General features: G+C 43.5%; 1 protein-coding gene across 1 annotated transcript in view; it reads right to left on the bottom strand.

Annotated features, from left to right (window-relative positions):
- Nucleotides 1-7,350, bottom strand: part of LOC105553171 — a 14,313-nt gene extending 6,963 nt beyond the window's left edge. The window contains 3 exon segments of the mRNA XM_011999147.1: nt 6,067-6,097; nt 6,100-6,147; nt 7,260-7,350. Coding sequence (XP_011854537.1) covers nt 6,067-6,097; nt 6,100-6,147; nt 7,260-7,350 — 170 coding nt within the window.
- Nucleotides 7,351-21,122: the final 13,772 nt, after the last annotated feature.

Raw genomic sequence — 21,122 nt, 5'->3', positions numbered from 1 at the left:
TTTAGTAGAGACGGGGTTTCACCGTGTTAGCCAGGATGGTCTCGATCTCCTGACCTCGTGATCCGCCCGTCTCGGCCTCCCAAAGTGCTGACATTACAGAATAGTCTTATTCTCTTTATCAATTTTCAATTCCTTTTTAAGTCTTTAATCATTTTAAATATACTTATTTTATAGTATATTTGATAGTTCTATTGTCTTAAGTTCTTGAAATATAATCCGTCAGTTGCTTGGTCTGCTGACTCTTGCTCATGATAAATTGATTCCTCATATGTTTTGTAATTGGATTGTGAACTTATATTTACTAGGACTCTCTTTGTAGCAATCTCGAACTGCCTGGATTGAGGGACTGTTCCTCCAGAGAGTATTTTTTTATTGCTTCTGACAGACATTGCAGGGATACCACTTGTATATTAATGTATAATATAGAAGTGATGCCACTTCTATATTAATGTTTTATCTTAAGAATTCTCAAACCAAATGGGTTATATGCATTTCAACCTTGAACCTACATGAAGAATTTACAGTATGTTATGTACTGAATGTTTATGTCCCTCCAAAATTCACATGTTGAAGCCCTAACCCCCAATATATTGTATTTGAAAATGGGGCTTTGGGGAAGTAATTAAGGTTACATGAGGCCATGAAGGTGGGCCTTTCATGATGGGATTAATGCCCTTATAAAAGAGACACCAGGGAGCTTGCTCACTTGCTATCTCTCCTGACATTCCCACAAAGAAGATATCATGTGAACACATAGCAAGATGGTGGCCACCTAGAAGAATAACCCTCTTCTACACCAGGAAAAATGCTCACTAGGAACCAAATTGGCTGGTACCTTGATTTTGAACTTCCCAACCACCAGAACTGTGAGAAACAAATTTCTGTTATTTAAGCTACCTAGTCTATGTTATTTTGTTATGGCAGCCTGAACAGACTAATATATAGTAGCATCCAAAAAAATCACAAACCTAGATATTAACACAATGGAAGTTGTGTAAAAGCTCTACCATTCAATATTGGAAGATTCACTATTATAAATATATAAGCTCTCTACAATCTGGCATATCTATAGTTTCTGTGTAATTCTGATAAAAATTCCAGCGGGTTTATTGTGAGTGTGCATGGAAATTGACAAGCTGATTCTAAATTTTATATGAAAATGTTAAGGGGCAAAAAGAACCAAGACAATCTTGAAGAAGAACAAAGTTGGAAGACTTTCCCTATTTGATATCAAGACTCATTATAAAATAAAGTAATAGTATACAATAAGATAATGTCACAAGGATAAACAAATAGACCAGTGGAACAGAATCCAAGATCCAGAAACTGACCTATAGATATATGGTCAGTTGATTTACAGCAAGGGTGACAATGTAACACAATAAGAGAAATAATATTATTTTCAATAAATAGCGTGGGGTCAGTTGGCTATCTAGATGTAAAAAAATTAATATCAACCTCTATTTTTTTAAAAACTATATATACAAAAAAAGAATTCAAGATGGATTATAGTTCTAAATTTGAAAAATATAAAAATAAAGCTTCTAAAAAATCACAGGAAAATATATGATTTTGGACAAAGCAAATATTTCTTAAGCAGGTCACACAGAGTAATAACTATAAGGAAAAAATAAGAGATTTAAACTTTAAGGAAATCGAGGACATCTGCTTATCAAAAACATCATTAAGAGAATGAAGCCAGGTGTGGTGGCTTATGCCTATAATCCCAGCACTTTGGGAGGCCGAGGTGGCTGGATCACCTGAGGTGAGGAGTTTGAGAACAGTCTGGCCAACATGGTGAAACCCCATCTCTACTAAAAATACAAAAAATTAGCCAGGCATGGTGGTGGGCACTGGAAATCCCAGTTATTCAGGAGGCTGAAGCAGGAGAATTGCTTGAACCCAGGAGACAGAGGTTGCAGTGAGCCGAGATCTCGCTATTGCACTCCAGCCTGGGCAACAGAGTGAGACTCCATCTCAAAAAAGGAAGGAAAAAGAAAAGAGTGAAAAGGCAAGCTAAAGAATGGGCGAAGATATTTGCAATATATTTATGGTCACAATGATTTATATTTCAAATACAAATCTATAAATCAAGTATCAACTATAAATCAGTAAGAAAAGTACAGATGACCCATTAGAAAAAATGAGCAAAATACTTGAATAGACACTTCATAAAAGCAGGTATTAAATTGCCGCAATAATTATGAGAAAGTACGCTCTCATTCATCATCCTAGAAATGCAAATTCAAGGCCGGGCGTGGTGGCTCACGCCTGTAATCCCAGTGCTTTGGGAGGCCGAGGTGGGCAGATCACAGTCTCGATTAAGAGATGGAGACCATCCTGGCCAACATGGTGAAACCCCATCTCTACTAAAAATACAAAAATTAGCTGGGTGTGGTAGCACACACCTGTAGTCCCAGCTACTCGGGAGGCTGAGGCAGGAGAACCACTTGAACCTGGGAGGCAGAGGTTGCGGTGAGCCGAGATCATGCCACTGCACTCCAGCCTGGCAACAGAGTGAGACTCCATCTCAAGAAAAAAAAAAGAAAGAAAGAAAGAAATGCAAATCCAACGAGAGTGATTAAAATAAGCCTGAGGAAAAGACAATGCAAATTGTTGGGGAGGATGTGGAGCAATTAGAATGCTCCTACACTGTTGTCATTGCTGTTGGACTTTTTTTTCTTTTTTCTTTTTTTTGATACAGGGTCTCGCTTTGTTGCCTGGGCTGGAATGCACTAGTGTGATCACAGCTCACTGCAGCCTCCATTTCCTGGACTCAAGTGATCCTTCTATCACAGCTTCCTGAGTAGTTGGAACTACAGGTGCACACCACCATGCCCAGCTAATATTTTAATTTTTTGTAGAGATGGAGTCTCACTATATTGCCCAGGCTGGTCTCAAACTCCTGGCCTCAAGCAATCCTCCTGCCTTGGCTTCCCAAAGTGTTGGAATTACAGGCATGAGCCACAGTGCCTGGCCCATATGCTGTTATTTAAAATGAACAACCACTCTGAAAATCTGTTTAGCAGTATTCTCCAAATCTGAGTTTATACATACCTAAATTCAATAATTTGTATCTTAAATATTTGTCCAACATAAATATCTTATGTTCAACAAAAAGTCACATACCAGAATGTTCTAAGCAGCACTTTTCACCAACATCCAAAAACTGAGAATCACACAAATGTCCTGGATGAACTTTCAAACCCAAGTGCCCTGGTTCCCAAAACCAGCGTGTACACCCCCATCCCCAGGGAATACACCACATCAGTCATGCACTTGAAGCTCTGACTTCCAGTTTCCTCTTCATTTGGCCCCTACAGATTTGCTTTACTTTCTTATGAGCTCAGTTTTGCATGAAAGAGGCTGCATGTGACTGTTCATTCAGAATGTCAGGAGGTTTTGCAGCAGAAGTATTACGAGGTTACATAGTTCCTGATATACCTCATCATCTTTCCATGGCCCCGTCTAGCTGTGAAGATTCTTCCTGGCCCTGGTTTTGCAGACTAAAGATACTATTTTGTTGTAAAGTGGAGAGAGCAGAGAGGAAAAGAGGAGATACTTTTACTTAACACCCAAGGATCGGGGGAGCATGGTTGGGGTAGTGTCTCTCCCCTAGTTCATCTGCTGAGAGGCTGCAGTGAACCCTGTCCACATCCCACTGGAGAACCAAAGCCCTGCCTGGCTGGAAATCAACACCCTGGCTGTCCTAAGGGCTCATCTCTGGTTCGATGAGGTTGACAACTATTTCTGGAGCCTCCCATCACTCAGCTGAGCAGCTGTCCCCCTCCCTCAGTTCTCTGGGTGGCTCTGGGCAGGGCTGGAATCCAGCTGCCCGGCACCCCTGACTGTGCTGAAAGGGTTGAGCCTGGAGAGTCCCTCTCACCTTCTGCTTTGCCCCTGGATCCTGTATGGATGCCCTTGAAGGTCACGCCTCTCTCTGATAGAGAACCCAGTTTAATCGCCAGGTGCTGCTTGGACTTCTTGTGTCCTAATTTTCAAATATCCCACAAGGCCCCAAGCCACATGTTAACAGGCAGGGAAAACAGTAGCTCCTCTTGAGTGCTGCTCATGGCCCCAGAGGCCAGGATGCTCAGTTTTCTGCTGACCACTTCTTTGTGGTTGAGTAAAAAGGCTTTCACATTTCGGGATAGAACTGAGGTTCCTTAGGATCTACTGTCGTCTTCAGCCTGTGACTAAAGAACAAGGGCTGGTGAACAGAGAGACGCTCAGGTCATAATAACTAAAAGAGATAACAGTGATGAAGTGTCCTACATGCCAGGCACGGTACACAGGGCTTTACATGGTTAGCTCATTTAATTCTCAAAACAACCTGAAAGATGGAGATATAGACAGACATACATATGTATATATGTGTATATATACACATATATTATAAATAAATATATATTATAAATAATGTATAATTATATATTATATATAACCCCATTTGTGATTATTATAATCTTATATAATTATATATACACATTTATTATAAATAAATACATAATTATATGTTCTATATATATTTTAATATATATATATAAAAAATTCCCATTTTTTTGATGAGCAACTGAGTCTGCAAGAGGTATGTGACTTGCTCCAAGTGACACAGTTAAGTGACAAAGCCAGGATCGAGCCCCAGAAAATCTGGCTCACATCCTTGACCGTGGTTCTAGATGTGATCTTCTGTCACTGATCCCAGACTCTACGTCACCTCTAGTGCATGCCAGGCACTGCCCCTGGCAGACCCTTTCCACCCTTCCTGCCTTGCTGTCTCAGCGGACCCTGCAGTGGGTGTGTCAGCGGGACAGGTTCAGAGAACGCCTCCTTGGCAGGATCTCAAAGAGCCCCTCCTCATTTCCCTCTTCCACCAACGTGTCCCTCTCCCTGCCCTTGTAGCTGGGGTCTCCTGTGTGCCTGGGCCTTTCTGTCTCCTTCCTATTTACTTTGCCTGGCAACTACTATAACTATTCTTACCTGGCTCTGACCCACACAAACCTAGACCAATCCCCCTATTCCCCTCTCCGCCTCCTAAAGAGTAGGGTGCCCAGCTGGACCATAACCCAGCTGCCTCGGGCCAGGGTCGAGGGGCATCCACTTGGCTCTTCCTTCACTGGGAACGCCAGACCAGGAATGGCCCCCCTTTCCTTAAGGAGGAATGGTTTCTCTGAGCGGAAATGGTACGTGTTCCGCAGGCACTAACCATCTTCAGTGGTTGTGGTTTAAAACTCAGAATAAGAAAGCCACCTTCAAAGAAGGCATGCCACACATTTCCTGTTTAGGAGCTCAGGCTAGACTAGATGAGTGGCTCACACCTGTAGTCCCAACACTGGGAAGCTGAGGCGAGTGGACGGCCTTCAGCCCAGGAGTTTGAAACCAGCCTGGGTAACACAGTAAAACCCCATCTCTACCAAAAAAAAAAAAAAAAATAGCTGGGTGTGGTGGCACTCACCTGACTCACCTGTACTCCCAACTACTCAGGAAGCTGAGGTGGGAGGATCACTTGAGTCCGGGAGACGGAGGCTGCAGTGAGCCATGATCATACCACTGCACTACAGCTTGGCCAACAGAGTAAAACGGGGCTCAAAAAAAAAAAAAAAAAAAAAAAGAGCTCGGCCTTAATCAGGCATCAGATTTAGTTCTTGCTTAATGGCCCAGAGCAGCATAAAGCATGAAGCGTGACAGAGATGTCAAAAGCAGGCCTGGCAGAGTCATCTTCCCGGGCGCCTATGGGACATCCTTCACCCTGGCCAGGCCTCAAATTCAGTTCCAGGTCTTGACCACCACCAAAGCCCTGCAGTCAGCCAAAGGTTCCTGCCAGCCAGTTTTGTTCAGATATCTACTTTTTTTCCCCCTAAACGACCCCCCAAAAATAAACAGACTGACTCTTCAGTTAAGGAGGGACATCAGTCCACTGCAAGGCCCCGACGCCAAGGGCTAATTTTAGGAAAGGAGGGAAACACATATCACAATATGTGATATGTGTGATATGTGCCCCAGACCAAACACCCCTGGGACAGGAGTGTGAACAGCGCCTAGAACCACCCTACCCTGGAGGTTCACCTCTGTGCGGCCTTTGGCCATCCATCCGGAGCCGCCCTGATTCTCCACAGGGAGAGCGGGGAATTACAGTTCCCGTCCCTGCTGGGCGGAACCAGATAACATCTTAAAGGTCCTTCCTACTGGGACTCACTCCATCCTGGTAATATCTGCCATTGAATAAACACCATGGCCAGCCATGGAGATGCGTGATCATACTCAGGCACCCCAGCAACCCAGCCAGACTGTTCTTATGAACACCCTTTTCAGAAATGGGGACAGTCACGTGCCAAGATGCCAAAGAGGGTTGGGGGAAGAGAAAGGGTTTGGGTCCAGGTCTGTCTAACTGAAAGACTGCCTCTGGCACTTCCCCAGCTCACGACGCCTGCTGCCTCTTGACAGGAAGTCAAAGGCACAGGCAGATGGGGCTCTGGTGGAGCCCTGCCCAGAAAATGGCCACTTCCGGAACAAAACTGCCACAGCAACAGGCCTCGTCAACAGCAGCCTCCAACTGTTAACCACAGGGCCGTCTCACCTCTAGAAATCAGCTCCCTCTTGTCCACGCATCCCTACACACAAACACTAACTCCATCACCCAGGAGACCACGGAACAAAGGCAACGAGAGAGAGGGACAGAATGGGGCATAAATAAGGTGCTGGACGGGCAGACAGGAAAGAAACACTTCAAGGCAGAGCACACCAGGATGTATTAGAAAGGAATATTTGACATGCAGGCTTTTAGATGAAGCCTACACTCCTTATGTGGGGAGTATACACAAATGAGTCTGTATTTTCAAATACGTCACATGCACCGCCTTGTAACCCAAAACAGTATTTGTGCTTCAGGGGCTGCACTGCGCTGTTTTATACACAGAATCACCTGGCACAGCTCCTGTCCCTGAGATGCAAATTACTGTTCTCATGTGGCAGGGAAGGGGTCGAGAGGAGGCGAGGGGGAGGGGAGCAAGTGTGCTCTGCAGGCCACACTCAGGCACTGACATCGCTGGGCATGATAGGCGCCGCCAGCACTGTTGCTTAGCAACCCAATACCCTTCGAGAAAATCCAGCAGCCTCACTGGCTTGCAGAAGCAGGCAGAGCTGGTTCAGCATGGCATTGGGCATGGAAAGATAATCATAGGGGGTTTTTTCCAGTTATTAATAATCATTCTTCCTGATTTCCCATACAGATCACCATACCTGAGGGGACCCAAAGTCACCCACTACACTGGGGCTGGAAAAAGCCCAGGGTTTTTCAATTGCCTCCCAATCGGCTTCGGAGAGTAGTGGAATTTTACTGGCTGGCCCCATGACGCTCCTTCCAGCCCCGGCCCTCACCACAACACAAAGGCAGAGCTCCACGGTGTGACTCACCAGCATACCTTCAGACCGTTGTTTGTCAGCCCATGTCATGAGTCATGGTTTCTTCAGCTTTCTTTTTTCTCAAGACTGAAACACTTGACATTTTAGAATAGGGTTGGGGGGAGGCTTTTCATTTTTTTTTGAGCCACTCTGTGGCTTTGTGTGCAAGTGTAGGGGAATGTGGGAAGAGGTGAGTAATGGATGCAAGAACAGGTAAACATGAGCAAGGTTCTCCATGCTGTCAGCCACCTGGGAAGCCATCAGAGCTCGAGGAAGTTGTCATTTGTGTCGTGGAGGAATGGGAATGCTCCTGGGCTGTATATCTTGGGAGAGACAAGGTGCTGGACAGCTTTCCGCCCTCCATCCGTTGCATCCCAGCAGTGTCATGCTCCCTCTATTCCCACACACAAAGAGGTCGGCTTCATTTTGTGCCGCGTGATAACAGCACCACGTAAGGCTTTAAGAAAAATCCTGCAGGAGTTACAAGAAACAAAATACACTGCGATGTAAGATGAGAAAACAGAAGTGGACTTGCCACATGGAAACTGTGCTGGGCCGGACGGTTGGTTGGTGGGTCCCTGGCTTTGGATTCTGATTCTGACATAAATCGGGTGGGTGATGAGCTTCTGCTTATTTGCATGGCTCAGCACAACTTTCCTCCTCTCTATGAAGCCCTCAACCTCCAAATTTATCCACTTAGACAGCACAGTCTTTCCCCTAGAGTGTGAACCCCTCAAAGTCGGCATCACTTTATAAATCTCTTTATGGTATCAACCGAGCGCATATCAAATACATACTAGATGTTCACTCATGCTTCCCGTCTGTATGGAGAGATGGAGAAACGAAAATTAACTAACTAAATCCAATTCACGTTTTGGAATCCTTATTTGTTCCCATGCTTTACAGGATAGATTCAATATACCCTGTCAAGTCCCAGGAAAGTAGTGAAGACGTAGGAATGGATACAACAGAAAACATTTTCAATGTTACACAATTCGAAATGCCATGATGTTATAAAGCATTCTTAGAAAAGGTAATAGTTGACCAGGCATGGTGGCTCACTCCTATAATCCCAGCACTTTGGGAGGCCGAGGTGGGGGGATCACCTGAGGTCATGAACTCGAGACCAGCCTGGCCAAAAGGGTGAAACTCCATCTCTACTAAAAATACAAAAATTCCCTGGGCGTGGTGGCAGGCACCTGTAATCCCAGCTACACGGGAGGCTGAGGCAGAAGAATTGCTTGAACCTGGGAGGTGGAGGTTGCAGTGAGCTGAGATCGCGCCACTGTACTCCAGCCTAGGTGACAGAGTGAAACTCTGTCTCAAAAAATTTAAAAAGAAAGAAAGAAAGAAAAGGTAATAACTATCAGAAGCCTCCCCACAGTCAGGGATGAGGACCAATTCTATACATAGGTAAATTAGGGAAGGGGAAAGTTAGAACTAATACAAAATACTTCCCCTGTCAGATTGAGGTAGTGTCTGAAATTTCCACAATATTTGCTTCTTTAGATTAAGATACTGAAGACCCATGTCAAAATATAAATGTTCTCTAGCCACAGCAATGTATTAATCCATTATTAACCTCAAGTGCATTTGCTGAATTTATTAAATCCGCTCCCAGAGTGTAAGAGACCTAGGGATTGAGACTTGAAGCACGTAATTATGTTTTTACTTTTTATTATGGAAATGTCCAAACGTGTACAAAACTTGAAGTAATAGTATAATCAAGCCCTATGTGCTCATCAGCTAGCTTCAACAATTATCATCCTATCACCAACCCTGTCTTATCTACTTCCCCCCAAAACACACACACTGGATTATTTTGAAACAAATCCAAAACTTCACAGCATTTCATTCATACATATTGCAGTATATAACTCTAAAATATAAAGACTGACTTTTTTTTTTTTGGAGACAGGACTCACTATATTGTTCAGGCTGGTCTCAAAGTCCTGATCTCAAGCAATCCTCCCATGTAGCTGGAATTACAGTCCTGAGCTACCGCACCAAGCTAAAAACATCAAGACTTTTAAAAAACATAACCACAATACCAGTACCACACCTGAAAAAAAAAAGTTTCTTTATTTTTTTTCTTTATTTTTATTTTTATTTTTTTTTCGAGACAGAGTCTCGCTCTGTTGCCAAGGCTAGAGTGCAATGGCACAATCTTGGCTCACTGCAACCTCCACTTTCCGGGTTCCAGCAATTCTCCTGCCTCAGCCTCCCAAATAGCTGGAACTACAGGCATGCGCCAACGTGCCCAGCTAATTTTTGTTATTTTTAGTAGAGACGGGATTTCACCCTGTTGGCCAGTCTGGTCTCAAACTCCCGACCTCAGGCGATCCAAAGTGCTGGGATTACAGGCGTGAGCCACCACACCCGGCCAACAGTTTCTTAATATCAGCAAATATCTGGTCAGTAGTCAATATTCAAATATCCTTGTTAAAACATTTCAGGGGTTGTTTTTAAATTAATGAATTTGAATTATTAGAGCAGTTTTAGGTTCACAGCAAAATTGAGCAGAAAGTACTCCTCCCATATGCCCCCTGCACCCAGACACGCACCACCTCCCCCACCACCAGAGGACAACCTTTGTCACAATCAATGAACCTACACTGACACATCATTATCACCCAGCGTCTGTAGTTTACATTGGAGTTCATTCTTGGTGTTGTATACCCTATGGTTTGGACAAATGTATCATGATATGGATCCACCATTACAGAACCATACAGAATAGTTTGATGACCCCCCAAATTCTCCATGCTCTGCCTGTTGATCTTGCCCTCCCTCCAACCCCTGTCAACCACTGATCTCCATCGTTTTGCCTTTTCTAAAATGCCATATAGTTGGAATCATACCTAACCTTTTCAGACTGATTTCTTTCACTTTGTAATCAGCATTTACATTTCCTTCATGTCTTTTCATGGCTTGACAGTTCATTTCCTTTTAGTACTGAATAATATTCCACTGTCTGGATGTACCACAGTGTGTTTATCCATTCGCCTACTGGAGGACATCTTTGTTGCTTCCAAGTTTTGACAACTATGAGTAAAGCAGTTATAAAATCTTGTGTAGGTTTCTGTGTGGATATGTTTTCAACTCATTTGGGTAAATACCAAGGAGTATAATTGCTGGATCATGTGGTAAGAGTATGTTAGTTTTGTAAGAAACTGCCAAAGTGTCTTCCAAAGTGTCTGTATCATTTTGCATTCTCAGCAGCAAAGAATGAGAGTTCTTGTTCCACTTCCTCGCCAGCATTTGGTGTTGTCAGTGTTTGAATTTTGGCCTTTGTGATAGGTATGTAGCTGTATCTTTTGTCATTTTTATTTGCAATTCCCTAACAATAAATGATGTTGAACATCTTTTCATATGCTTATTTGCTATCCATGTATCTTCTTTGGTGAGGTGTCTGTTCAAATCTTTTGCCCATTTTTAAATTGAACTGCTCGTTTTCACTTTTTCTCTTTTTTTTTTTCCTTGAGACAGGGTCTTGCTCTATTGCCCAGGCTGGAGTGCAGTGGTGTGATGTCAGCTCATTGCAGTCTCCACCTCCTGGGCTCAAACAATTCTCCCACCTCAGCCTCCTGAGTAGCTGGGACTACAGGTGCACACCACCATGATTTGGAGTTTTTTTGTTTGTTTGTTTATTTGTTTGGTAGAGATGGGGTTTCGCCACATTGCCTAGGCTGGTCTCAAATGCCTGGACTCAAGTGATCCACCTGCCTCGGCCTCCCAATGTGATGGGATTACAGGTGTAAGCCACTGCACCTGGCCTGGACTGTTCCTTTTCTTATTGTTGAGTTTTAACAGTACAGTTCTGAGGTTAAAGTGGTCAGATTCAGAACATGGCCAGAGCTGGTCCTAAGAGTATGCCCAAGGAAAGACAGGATGCGAATTTCACCTGTTTCACTGTTTTGCTTTCTGTTTCACAGTTGTTGAGAGCAGTCCATGCATGAGGTAGGACATAGATGTGGAATTCAAAACATGAATTTATCTTCCTATCAGCCAATGACGCACAACAGCTTCCCCTAGTTGTTATAGAATAACAAAGAGCTGGGTTTTCTTAACCTGGCAGTAGCAGGACTTGATTATTTAATCCCATTGTCAGCTCTACCTGATCATGGATAAGCTAGATATCCTTGTCTGAGCCTCAGTTTCCTTGTAAAATGGAGGTAATTAAAGGACCTACCTCATACAGCTCTTAAGAGAATTAAAGAGGATAATGAATGTAAAGCACTTAGGAAAGCTCTTGGCACGGTACACTCATAATGAAAAGGAATTATTGTATTGTTAGTTCCCAGTCTCCCTGGAAACCAAAGCTGTGGGCAAGCTGATGCTTGATGAAGATCCTAATGGCCAATCATTGCCTCTCCTCTGCTTGACAAAACACTGAATTCGAAATGTTTCAAGCTAGTGTTCTCAATAAGTTTCAGACCACCTGCATTCAAATCATAGCAAGCAATGATTTAAAATGTGGATCACTGGCTGGGGGTGGTGGCTCATGCCTGTAATCCCAGCACTTTGGGAGGCCAAGGCAGGTGGATCGTTTGAGGTCAGGAGTTCAAGACCAGCTTGGCCAACATGGTGAGACCAAGTCTTTACTAAAAATACAAAAATTAGCCAGGCATGGTGGCGCACACCTGTAATCCCAGCTACTCCAGAGGCTGAGGCAGGAGAATTGCTTGAACCCAGGAGGCGGAGATTACAGTGAGCCAAAATCATGCCACTGCACTCCAGCTTAGGCAACTCCATCTTAAAAAAAAAAAAATGTGGATTACTAAGACCTGGACAATTCTTACGAACACTGACATTTGAAAACTTTGGCCTTAAGCTTGCCTTACTGGTTGTGGAATGCCTTACTCAACCAGAGAGAAACTGTGGTGCCCGAAAGTGTAGCAGAGGGGGCCCGGAACCTGGGATCATGAGGCTAGCAGTGGACCGCGGCCACTTGTGGAATGGAATTAATGAGAACTCCCTCATGGGGCCACAGCTAAATATATTCCATTAATTGATTAATGTACAATGTCACTTGTGTTATTATTCCAATTCCAAGAACCTAAATATAGAATTCCTACTTGGTGCTTCCAAAAGAAGACCATGTGGCCTAGTGATTTCCATAACAAAGGACATCGCTCATGAGCGTCTCATCCATTCATTCATTACCAAATATTTGTTGAGTGTCTATTCTTTGCCAGGCGCCATGCTGGCAAGAAAACAGGGAACAAAGTAGCCACATCCCCTACCCTCTTGAGTAGAGGGCTCTGAAATATCCACAAAGAAGGGATGGGAGGAATTTAAAACAAAGCTTACAAAACCCAAAAACTAGAAAAGGACCTTCATGGGTACAAGCTCCAATTCCTTCAATAGAACTGGTGAGGAGACACAGAGAAGGAGATGAAGCAACTCCACGCCCAACTCAAGTCGGCAGCTAGGAAGGCACCTGCCCCTTAGTTCTCAGAACTCTTTTTACCCTGTTTGTTTTGCAAAGAAGCAAAACAAATAGGGAGTTGCTCTTTCTCTGTGTCATTGGAATGTTCTCTCGAGTTGACAGCAGCAAAATTGTTCCCACTTAATGCAGTCCTATTACATTTTCATTTTTATCTTTATTTAACAGCATGATATAAAACAGTATACAGAGTGGAATCTCATTTTTGTAAAAAAAATATATATGTGGTGTTTGTGTGTACATAGAAAAATGGCTGTATCAATGAAAGATTATCAATAGGCAGCCCCTAGGAGCTAGGATTATGGGAGCTTTCAATTTTCTTATCTTCTTGGAACTTTCTCAGAATTTTCTAAATCTCCAGTGAACACGAATTGCAGCACTTCTGTAAGAAATTAAAAGGTTGTTTCAAAAATCATGTTTGTTTTTTTTATTTTGAAGTCAGTGTGTTTTGCCTTTTTGACACTAAATCCAGTCTCATAAGAGGTTTCAAGAATCTTCTTATCCAGATTACATCCAAAAGTTAAACTCAGGAGAGACGCGGCACAAAATAGTGACCTGTTGCCAGAACTCCTCTAAGATACAGTATTTTTTGTGGGGGACGGAGCCTCACTCTGTCACCAGGCTGGAGTGCTGTGGCGTGATCTCGGCTCACTGCAACCTCCGACTACCTGGTTCAAGCGATTCACCTGCCTCAGCCTCCAGAGTAGCTGGGATTACAGGCACGCACCACCACACCTGGCTAATTTTGTGTGTGTGTGTGTGTGTGTGTGTGTGTGTGTGTATTTTTAGTAGAGACAGGGTTTCACCATATTGGCCAGGATTGTCTCTATCTCTTGACCTTGTGATCCGCCCGCCTTGGCCTCCCAAAGTAGTGGGATTGTGGGTGTGAGCCACCGCACCCGGCCTCCTCCAAGATATTCTTAGGTGTATCCAGGTGAAGACTAGCTGTGGTTGGGAATGGAATCAACTAATCTACAAATATTTCCAGACCCCTAACAAATACAAGCAATTGCATTGTGCCCTGTGTCAGGAGGTCAAAGGCATGATCCTGGTCTCCAATAAACTTGCAATTTGACTGAGCCACAAAGACATAAACATATACAAAGTAGATTAACAACATGTGCCCAGGAGCGTGATATCGAGACACACGCCGTGTGCTGGAGTGGCAAAGGGAGTTTGTTTAGGAAGCCATGAGAGCCAAGAAGTGGACAGAAGGTGAAGGAGGCTCCCAGGGTCTGAGCCTGAAGGCAGTGGGGAGCCACTGCGGGTTTTTTCAGCAGGGCAGTGACGTGATAAGATCTGTATTTCGGGAAGATTAGGTCAGCGGAATGTACAGTCCTACTGGAGCAGGAAGAGACTAAAGAGAGAGAGGAAAACAATTGTAATAAAGGCCCAGTGGAAAGAACACTGGGTGTCAGGTCCAGCTCAGACACCAGGCAGGCCACTCTGAACATGCCACTTCTTCTGCCTGGCACCAGCTGCCCCCCCTGACAAGTGAGAGAGTTAGGCTAGAATCTTTAAGGTCCTTGTCAGCTGCTAAAATTCTTTAGTTCCATGATACGGGTAGGAATGCTAAAGGCCCAAACCAGTGTGCTGACAATGATGAGGGCAGAAAGGATTTTATTCCAGCAAATGCCTCACGGAGGGAGCTGCTAAATCATCTTCAACACAGACACCCACACAATGAAGTCATGTTTTTTTCTTTTACTCTTATTTTAACCCCATGGGAGGCTTTGCAGCACCTTCTTTTTACTGTTTTTTTAATTGAGATGTAGTTTACACACTATAGAATTTATCCTCTGAAAGTATACAATTTAGTGTTTTTAGTATAGTCACAAAGTTGCACCACCATCACCTTTAATTCCAGAATATTCATCACCCCAAAAAGAAATCAACTAACTAAGACTAGTGCCTTACCCATTAGCAGTCACTTCCCTTTTCCCTCCCCTAGACCCTGGCAACCACTCATCTGCTTTCTGTCTCTATGGATTTGTTTATTTGCTGACATGCCATATAATTGGAATCATACAAGTAGACTTTTGTGTCATCTGACTTCTGTTACTCAACATCACTTTTCTTTTCTTTTCTTTTTTTTTTTTTTTTTTTTGAGTCATAGTTTTGCTCTTGTCACCCAGGCTGGAGTGCCATGTCAAGATCTGGGCTCACTGTAACCTCCACCTCCTGGGTTCAAGTGATTCTCCTGCCTCAGCCTCCTAAAGGAGCTGGGATCACAGGCATGTTGGCCAGGCTGGTCTTGAACTCCTGACCACAGGTGATCCACCCACCTTGGCCTCCCAAAGTACTGGGATTACAGGCCAGCATCATCTTTTCAAGGTGGTAGCATGTGTCAGTACTTCATTCCTTTTTATGGCTGCATAATATTCCATTGTATGGATATACCACCTGTTGTTTACTCACACATCCCTTGATAAACGTGTGAGTGGTTTCCACTTTTTTCCCAGTGCAGTGAATCTTATTATCTGGTTTACCAGTGGAAAGCTGTCACATGAGCTTCCATTATTTGAACTGTTTAAAAAGTGGAACTTGGGGGTGAAGGGGAGTGTGGTCACTTCTGGACAGAACAATCCCGTCTTCATCTGCATTAATATTCATTCTGGTAAGTCTTACCAGAGATACCAGTGGGGTAACTGAAACATTTGTACCTCCAAAAGAGCGTGTGACTTTAAGTGAAAATTGTTGAGCACCAAAGGCCATTCCACGGATTTTAAAATGCCACGGGATTAGGGGTAATCTTTAGCTTTTATGTTCTGCCAGCGAGAGGGCATTGAGTTTGTAGATTCCCAGGCAAGACAGAAGCCAAGTCTCAGCTTCCGTGGGACTCACTTTTCATTCTGTAAACAACATACTCAGGCCTGCACATATCAGAGTTTCAGCTTTACTTCTTTTCCCACAGTCCAAGCTGTTAATTTCCTCACTGTATTTTTATGAGTTATAAAAACATGAAATATCACAGAACTGTGATTACAACATGACTCTAGATGTCCTTGTCTTTTCCTAAATCAAACTAAGTTAAGAATCAGGCCAACAAAACAATTATCCAGTTGACATGAGACCTCTGAGTTCAGACTTTTCTAAATGGAAGAGGAGGGGGGGGAAATCCAACTCAGCTGTATGTTGTCTTCTTCTAGATGTTTAACTTTTTTTTTTTTTTTTTTTGGGTCGTGCTCTGTCACCCAGGCCGGAGTGCAGTGGTGTGATCTCGGCTCACTGCAAACTCCACCCCCCGGGTTCAAGCGATTCTCCTGCCTTAGCCTCCTGAGTAGCTGGGATTATAGGTGCAAGCCACCATGCCTGGCTAATTTTTGTATTTTTAGTACAGACAGGGTTTCGCTATGTTGGCCAGGCTGGTCTCGAACTCCTGACCTCAGGTGATCCACCCACCTTGGCCTCCCAAAGTGCTGGGATTACAGGCATGAGCCACCGCGCCTGGCCTATAATTTTAAAATTATCATATACGCCAGCAAAAAGAGTAGAGAGTTTTAATTGAAAGCTTTATCACACACACAAAAAAATTACTAAGTACCTACTATGTGCCAGAAACAGTAATGAGTTCCATGGTCTCTTGTGATGTAATTGAAAAGATTTAACCATTAAAACCATCAGAATTTGCCAGGGACTGTGGGGAAGAGGGAATGGAAAGTGGCCGTTAATGGGTATGAAGTTTCTTTGGGGCTGAAGAAAATGTTCCAGAACTAATGGTGACAGTTGTACAATCTTGTGAATATACTGAAAACCACTGAAATGTACGCTTTAAAAGGGCACAGAAATTTTATGGTATGTAGCATACCATAAAATTGAAAATAATTTTGAATAATTTGAAAAGTGAAATAATAATGACGCATCACAGTATCGTTAAAAGTAAAACTTCAGCCAAATTAAATCTAAACGAGTTTAACTGAGCAATGAACAATGCACAAATCGGGCAGCCCCCAGGATCACGGCCAATTCAGAGAGACTCCAGGGATGACTCGGGTCTGAACAAATTTATAGACAGAAAAAAAAAAAGGAAGTGATGTACAGAAATCGGAGGTGAGATTCCAAAACAGCTGGATCGGTTACAGCACCACGTTTGCCTTATTTGAACACAGTGTGAACACTCAGCAGTGTATGTATGAGTGGTTGAAGTAAGGCTGCTGGGATTGGCCAAGACTCAGCAATTGTTACAGCTGCATACTCCTAAATTAGGGTTTCAATCTCGTCATACTCCTAAATTAGGGTTTCAATCTGTTTCAAAGTTAGGTTGTAGTTTGACCACAAGGACTCAAATATGGAAGTAGGAAGTCTGGGGCCAGGCACGGTGGCTCATGCCTGTAATCCCAGTACTTTGGGAGGGCGAGGCGGGCAGTTCACTTGAAGTCAGGAGTTTGTGACCAGCCTGGCCAACATGGTGAAAGCCCGTCTCTACTAAAAATATAAAAATTCAAAAAATTAGCTGAGCGTGGTGGTGGGCGCCTATAATCCCAGCTACTCAGGAGGCTGAGGCAGGAGAATCTCTTGAACCCAGGAGGCAAAGGCTGCAGTGAGCCAAGATCGTGCCACTGCACTCCAGTCTGAGCGACAAAGCTAGACTTCATCTCAAAAAAAAAAAAAAAAAACGAAGTAAGAAGTCCTTTTCAGGCCATATCCATATTTAGTTTGCTTTAGCAGTATTTTTTAAAGAGTTAAAAAACATGCCTGGGGGTGAGGTAGAGGAGAAATTCTCTTTCAAAACAGTTTTGCTACTGAGCAAAAACTAGAGTCAATTTCCCTGTCCTGTCACCACTACCCAGATTGGCTGCAGACCTCCCCTAGCTGTTCCCACTGTAGGCCTTTGGCATCCCCAAACCCCCGGCTTTCTCTGGTTCAATGGACACCCCAGTCCACACACTGCAGTGGAAACCGTCTTAACTGCTTTGCCCCCAAGGATGTATGTTTCGAGAGAACGCTGCCTGGCTTACAACGTGGTTTGGAAATACGCTGCTGGCTGTGTTTTATGCGTTTTATCAAGTGTTTTTAACTTTGTACTAGCTGGAACCATGAAGGGCACAGTTTTAGAAGGTTGAAGTTAAATAATAATTTCACACCAGAAAATGTTCAGCAGGAGCCACCAAGCAGCAAGCTGCCGGGCAATGGTCAATATTCTTGAACCCCGGAGGCAGCCGCACAGCCAGAGTTTGCACAGTGGCCACTGGTAGTTTGGGGTTGGGTAATATAGCAGTTAAGCCTAGGGTCTTTGGAGGCAAGCTAACTGATTGGCCATATAGTCTTGGGCAAGATCATTCACCTCTCTAAACCTCAGTTTCCTCATCTGTAAAATGGGGATGATTTTATCTATAGGTATCCTATAGGTTTTGGGAGGATTGTATGAGTAAATGAGCATGAAGTGCTTAGGCAGTGCTACGTAGACACTGCTGTTAGAATTATTATGACTTCCTGAGCTGTTGTTTTCTTACTGTCCTTAAGAAAGGAAGGAAGGTGTTTGCCACATCCAACAACCTTCAAGGATGCTGGCAACTTCCCCGCTGGGTCTATTTTGATTGTCATCACACTTAGACATGTCACATTCTAAACTAAGACATTTCAGCTAAGGGGCATGGGTCCAGGGACATTCTGGGGGAACTTAGTTGAGATTCCAGGGTGAAACCAATCAACCAGGTCTTCACATTCTGCTACTGTTCATTGACTTTAGGCTTTAAGCAATCTGAGCCCCATTTTCAGGTTCTCAGAGACCGGTGCCAGATAGCTCGGAATCACATGAGCTGGTTTAAATAGGAAATTCCTGGCCCCACCCAGGACTACTTCACCGAGCCTCTTGGGAGAGAATCTGCATTTCGACAGGCTCCTCGTTGCCTCTTCTGTGAGCTGGAGAGTGAGAACTGCAGCACTTGGGACAAACACAGTGGCTCACGCCCGTAATCCCAGAACTTTGGGAAGTTGAGGTGGGAGAATTGTTTGAGCCCAGGAGCTCAAGACCAGCCTGGACAACATGGCAAGACCCCAACTCTGCAAGAAATTAAAAAATTAACTGGATGTGGTGGTGCACGCCTATGGTCCCAGATACTCGGAAGGTTGAGGTGGGAGGATTACTTGAGTCTGGGAGGTTGAGGCTGCAGTAAGCTGTGATCGCACCACCGTACTCCAGCCTGAGTGACAGAGCAGACCCTGCCTGACTCAACAACAACAACAAAAAAAAGTGGCGGGGAGCAAAAAGAACTGCAGCACTTGGACTTGAGAAACTGACCTCTACAGCCCAAGGGCATAAAACTAAGTGCCAGGCTCATGACAAGCGCTGAAGTCTCTTTTTTCTTTATGAATAGAAAAAAAAAAAAAAAAGACTAAATAAAATTGAAAAATAAACTTTCAAAGGCTAACCAAAAATCATGAATGAATAAATGAAGCAGCCACACATATCTCGTTTCTTCTTTGCGGCTCCTCACCGTATTGTCCCTGAAGGGGAAAGCATTAATATTTATTGAGGGGATTCTTCCTCAGTACAAAAGTAACGTGAGATTGATGCTTAAAACTCTGAAAACACAGAGAAACACTAAAGAAAAGACAAACAGGCTGGGTGTGGTGGCTCACGCCTGTAATCCCAGCACTTTGGAGGCCGAAGCAGGCAGATCACTTAAGGTCAGGAGTTCGAGACTAACCTGACCAACATGGTGAAATCCCGTCTTTACCTAAAATACAAAAATTATCTGGGTGTGGCAGCAGGCACCTGTAATCCCAGTTACTTGGGAGGCTGAGGCAGGAGAATCCCTTGAACCGGGAGGTAGAGGTTGCAGTGAGTCAAGATCGTGCCACTGCACTCTAGCCTGGGTGACAGACCGAGACTCCTCTGAAAAGAAAAGAAAAGAAAAGAGAAAAGGAAAGAAGAGAAAAGAAAAGGAAAAAAAGAAAAGAAAAGTGTGAAATGAGGGGGATCATATATAATTGTTAGCTCCAGGGACACTTTAGAATAATGTGTTTAAAACTGTTTTGTCTGGAGACTTAATGTATAGCATGGTGACTATAGTTAATAACAATGTATAATACACTTGAAATTTGCTATCAGAAAAGATCTTAAGTATTCTCACCATACACACACATCCAAAAGTAACTATGGGAGGTTATGAATATGTTCATTAACTTGATTGTGGTAAGCATCTTGCAATGTTTATGTATATCAAGTCATTACATTCTGTACCTTAAATATATTCCATTTTACTTGTCATTTATGTCTCAATAAAGCAGAGGGCAATACAAATTTTTTTTTAATTTAGCATGCAAAAATTTTTTTAAAACAATTTCAAAACTGAGTCCACAGTGTTGATTTTACTTGTACAAAATATTTCTGCAAAATTTATCCTATCACTTGGTTCATTCCAGTCCCGCCCTAGAAACCTGTCACACTTTCAGTTTAGGACCTACAGACCCATTGCAACCGGCCAGTTGTCTCTGCTGCCATGAGGGGAGGTCCCAAGTCATCAAAGGCGATACTGTCCCTAAGGTCAGCTGTAACCTTACATTGGAGTGTCTTCTTGTTATTATGAAACATAACTAAGGCTAGGGGGCGGAGGCTCACGCCTGTAATCCCAGCACTTTGGGAGGCCAATGCAAGTGGATCATCCGAGGCCAAGAGTTCGAGACCAGTCTGGCCAACACAGTGAAACCCCCGTCTCTACTAAAACTACAAAAATTAGCTGGGTGTGGGCCTGTAATCCCAGCTACTCGGGAGGCTGAGGCACCACAATTGGATGAATCCAGGAGGTGGAGGTTGCAGTGAGCCGAGATCACGCCACTGCACTCCAGCCTGGGCAACAAAGCGAGACTCTGTCTCAAAAAAAAAAAAAAAGGACAAACAGAAATCATTGCTCAGAAGCCACCGCTGTCAACAATTTTTGAGGTTATTTCTGGCCTTTTGTATAATGCATATAAATACACAATTATTTAACAAAAACCTCATTTATGCACAGGCTACTCCTTTTTGAATTTGAGCCTGCTTTAAAAAAAAAAAAAAAAAAACTTAGCAAGGCATTATGAATATTGTCTCGTCAACAAATTCTTTGTCACCACAGTTTTAAACGGCAGCATAGCGTTCCACCGTAGATATGCTGGGATATTTAATCCCTGTTCAATCACTGAAATTCAAACTCAACAATTAATTAAAAATAAAATAAGGCGGGGGACAGTGGCTCACGCCTGTAATCCCAGCATTTTGGGAGGCCAAGGTGAGTGGATCACCTGAAGTCAGGAATTAGAGACCAGCCTGGGCAACATGGTGAAATCCCAA

Source organism: Mandrillus leucophaeus, unplaced genomic scaffold (genome assembly GCF_000951045.1).
Source record: "Mandrillus leucophaeus isolate KB7577 unplaced genomic scaffold, Mleu.le_1.0 Scaffold582, whole genome shotgun sequence".
NCBI lineage: Eukaryota > Metazoa > Chordata > Mammalia > Primates > Cercopithecidae > Mandrillus > Mandrillus leucophaeus.
Note: the sequence above shows the minus strand (reverse complement) of the source record. Positions and strands in the feature narration are given on the sequence as shown.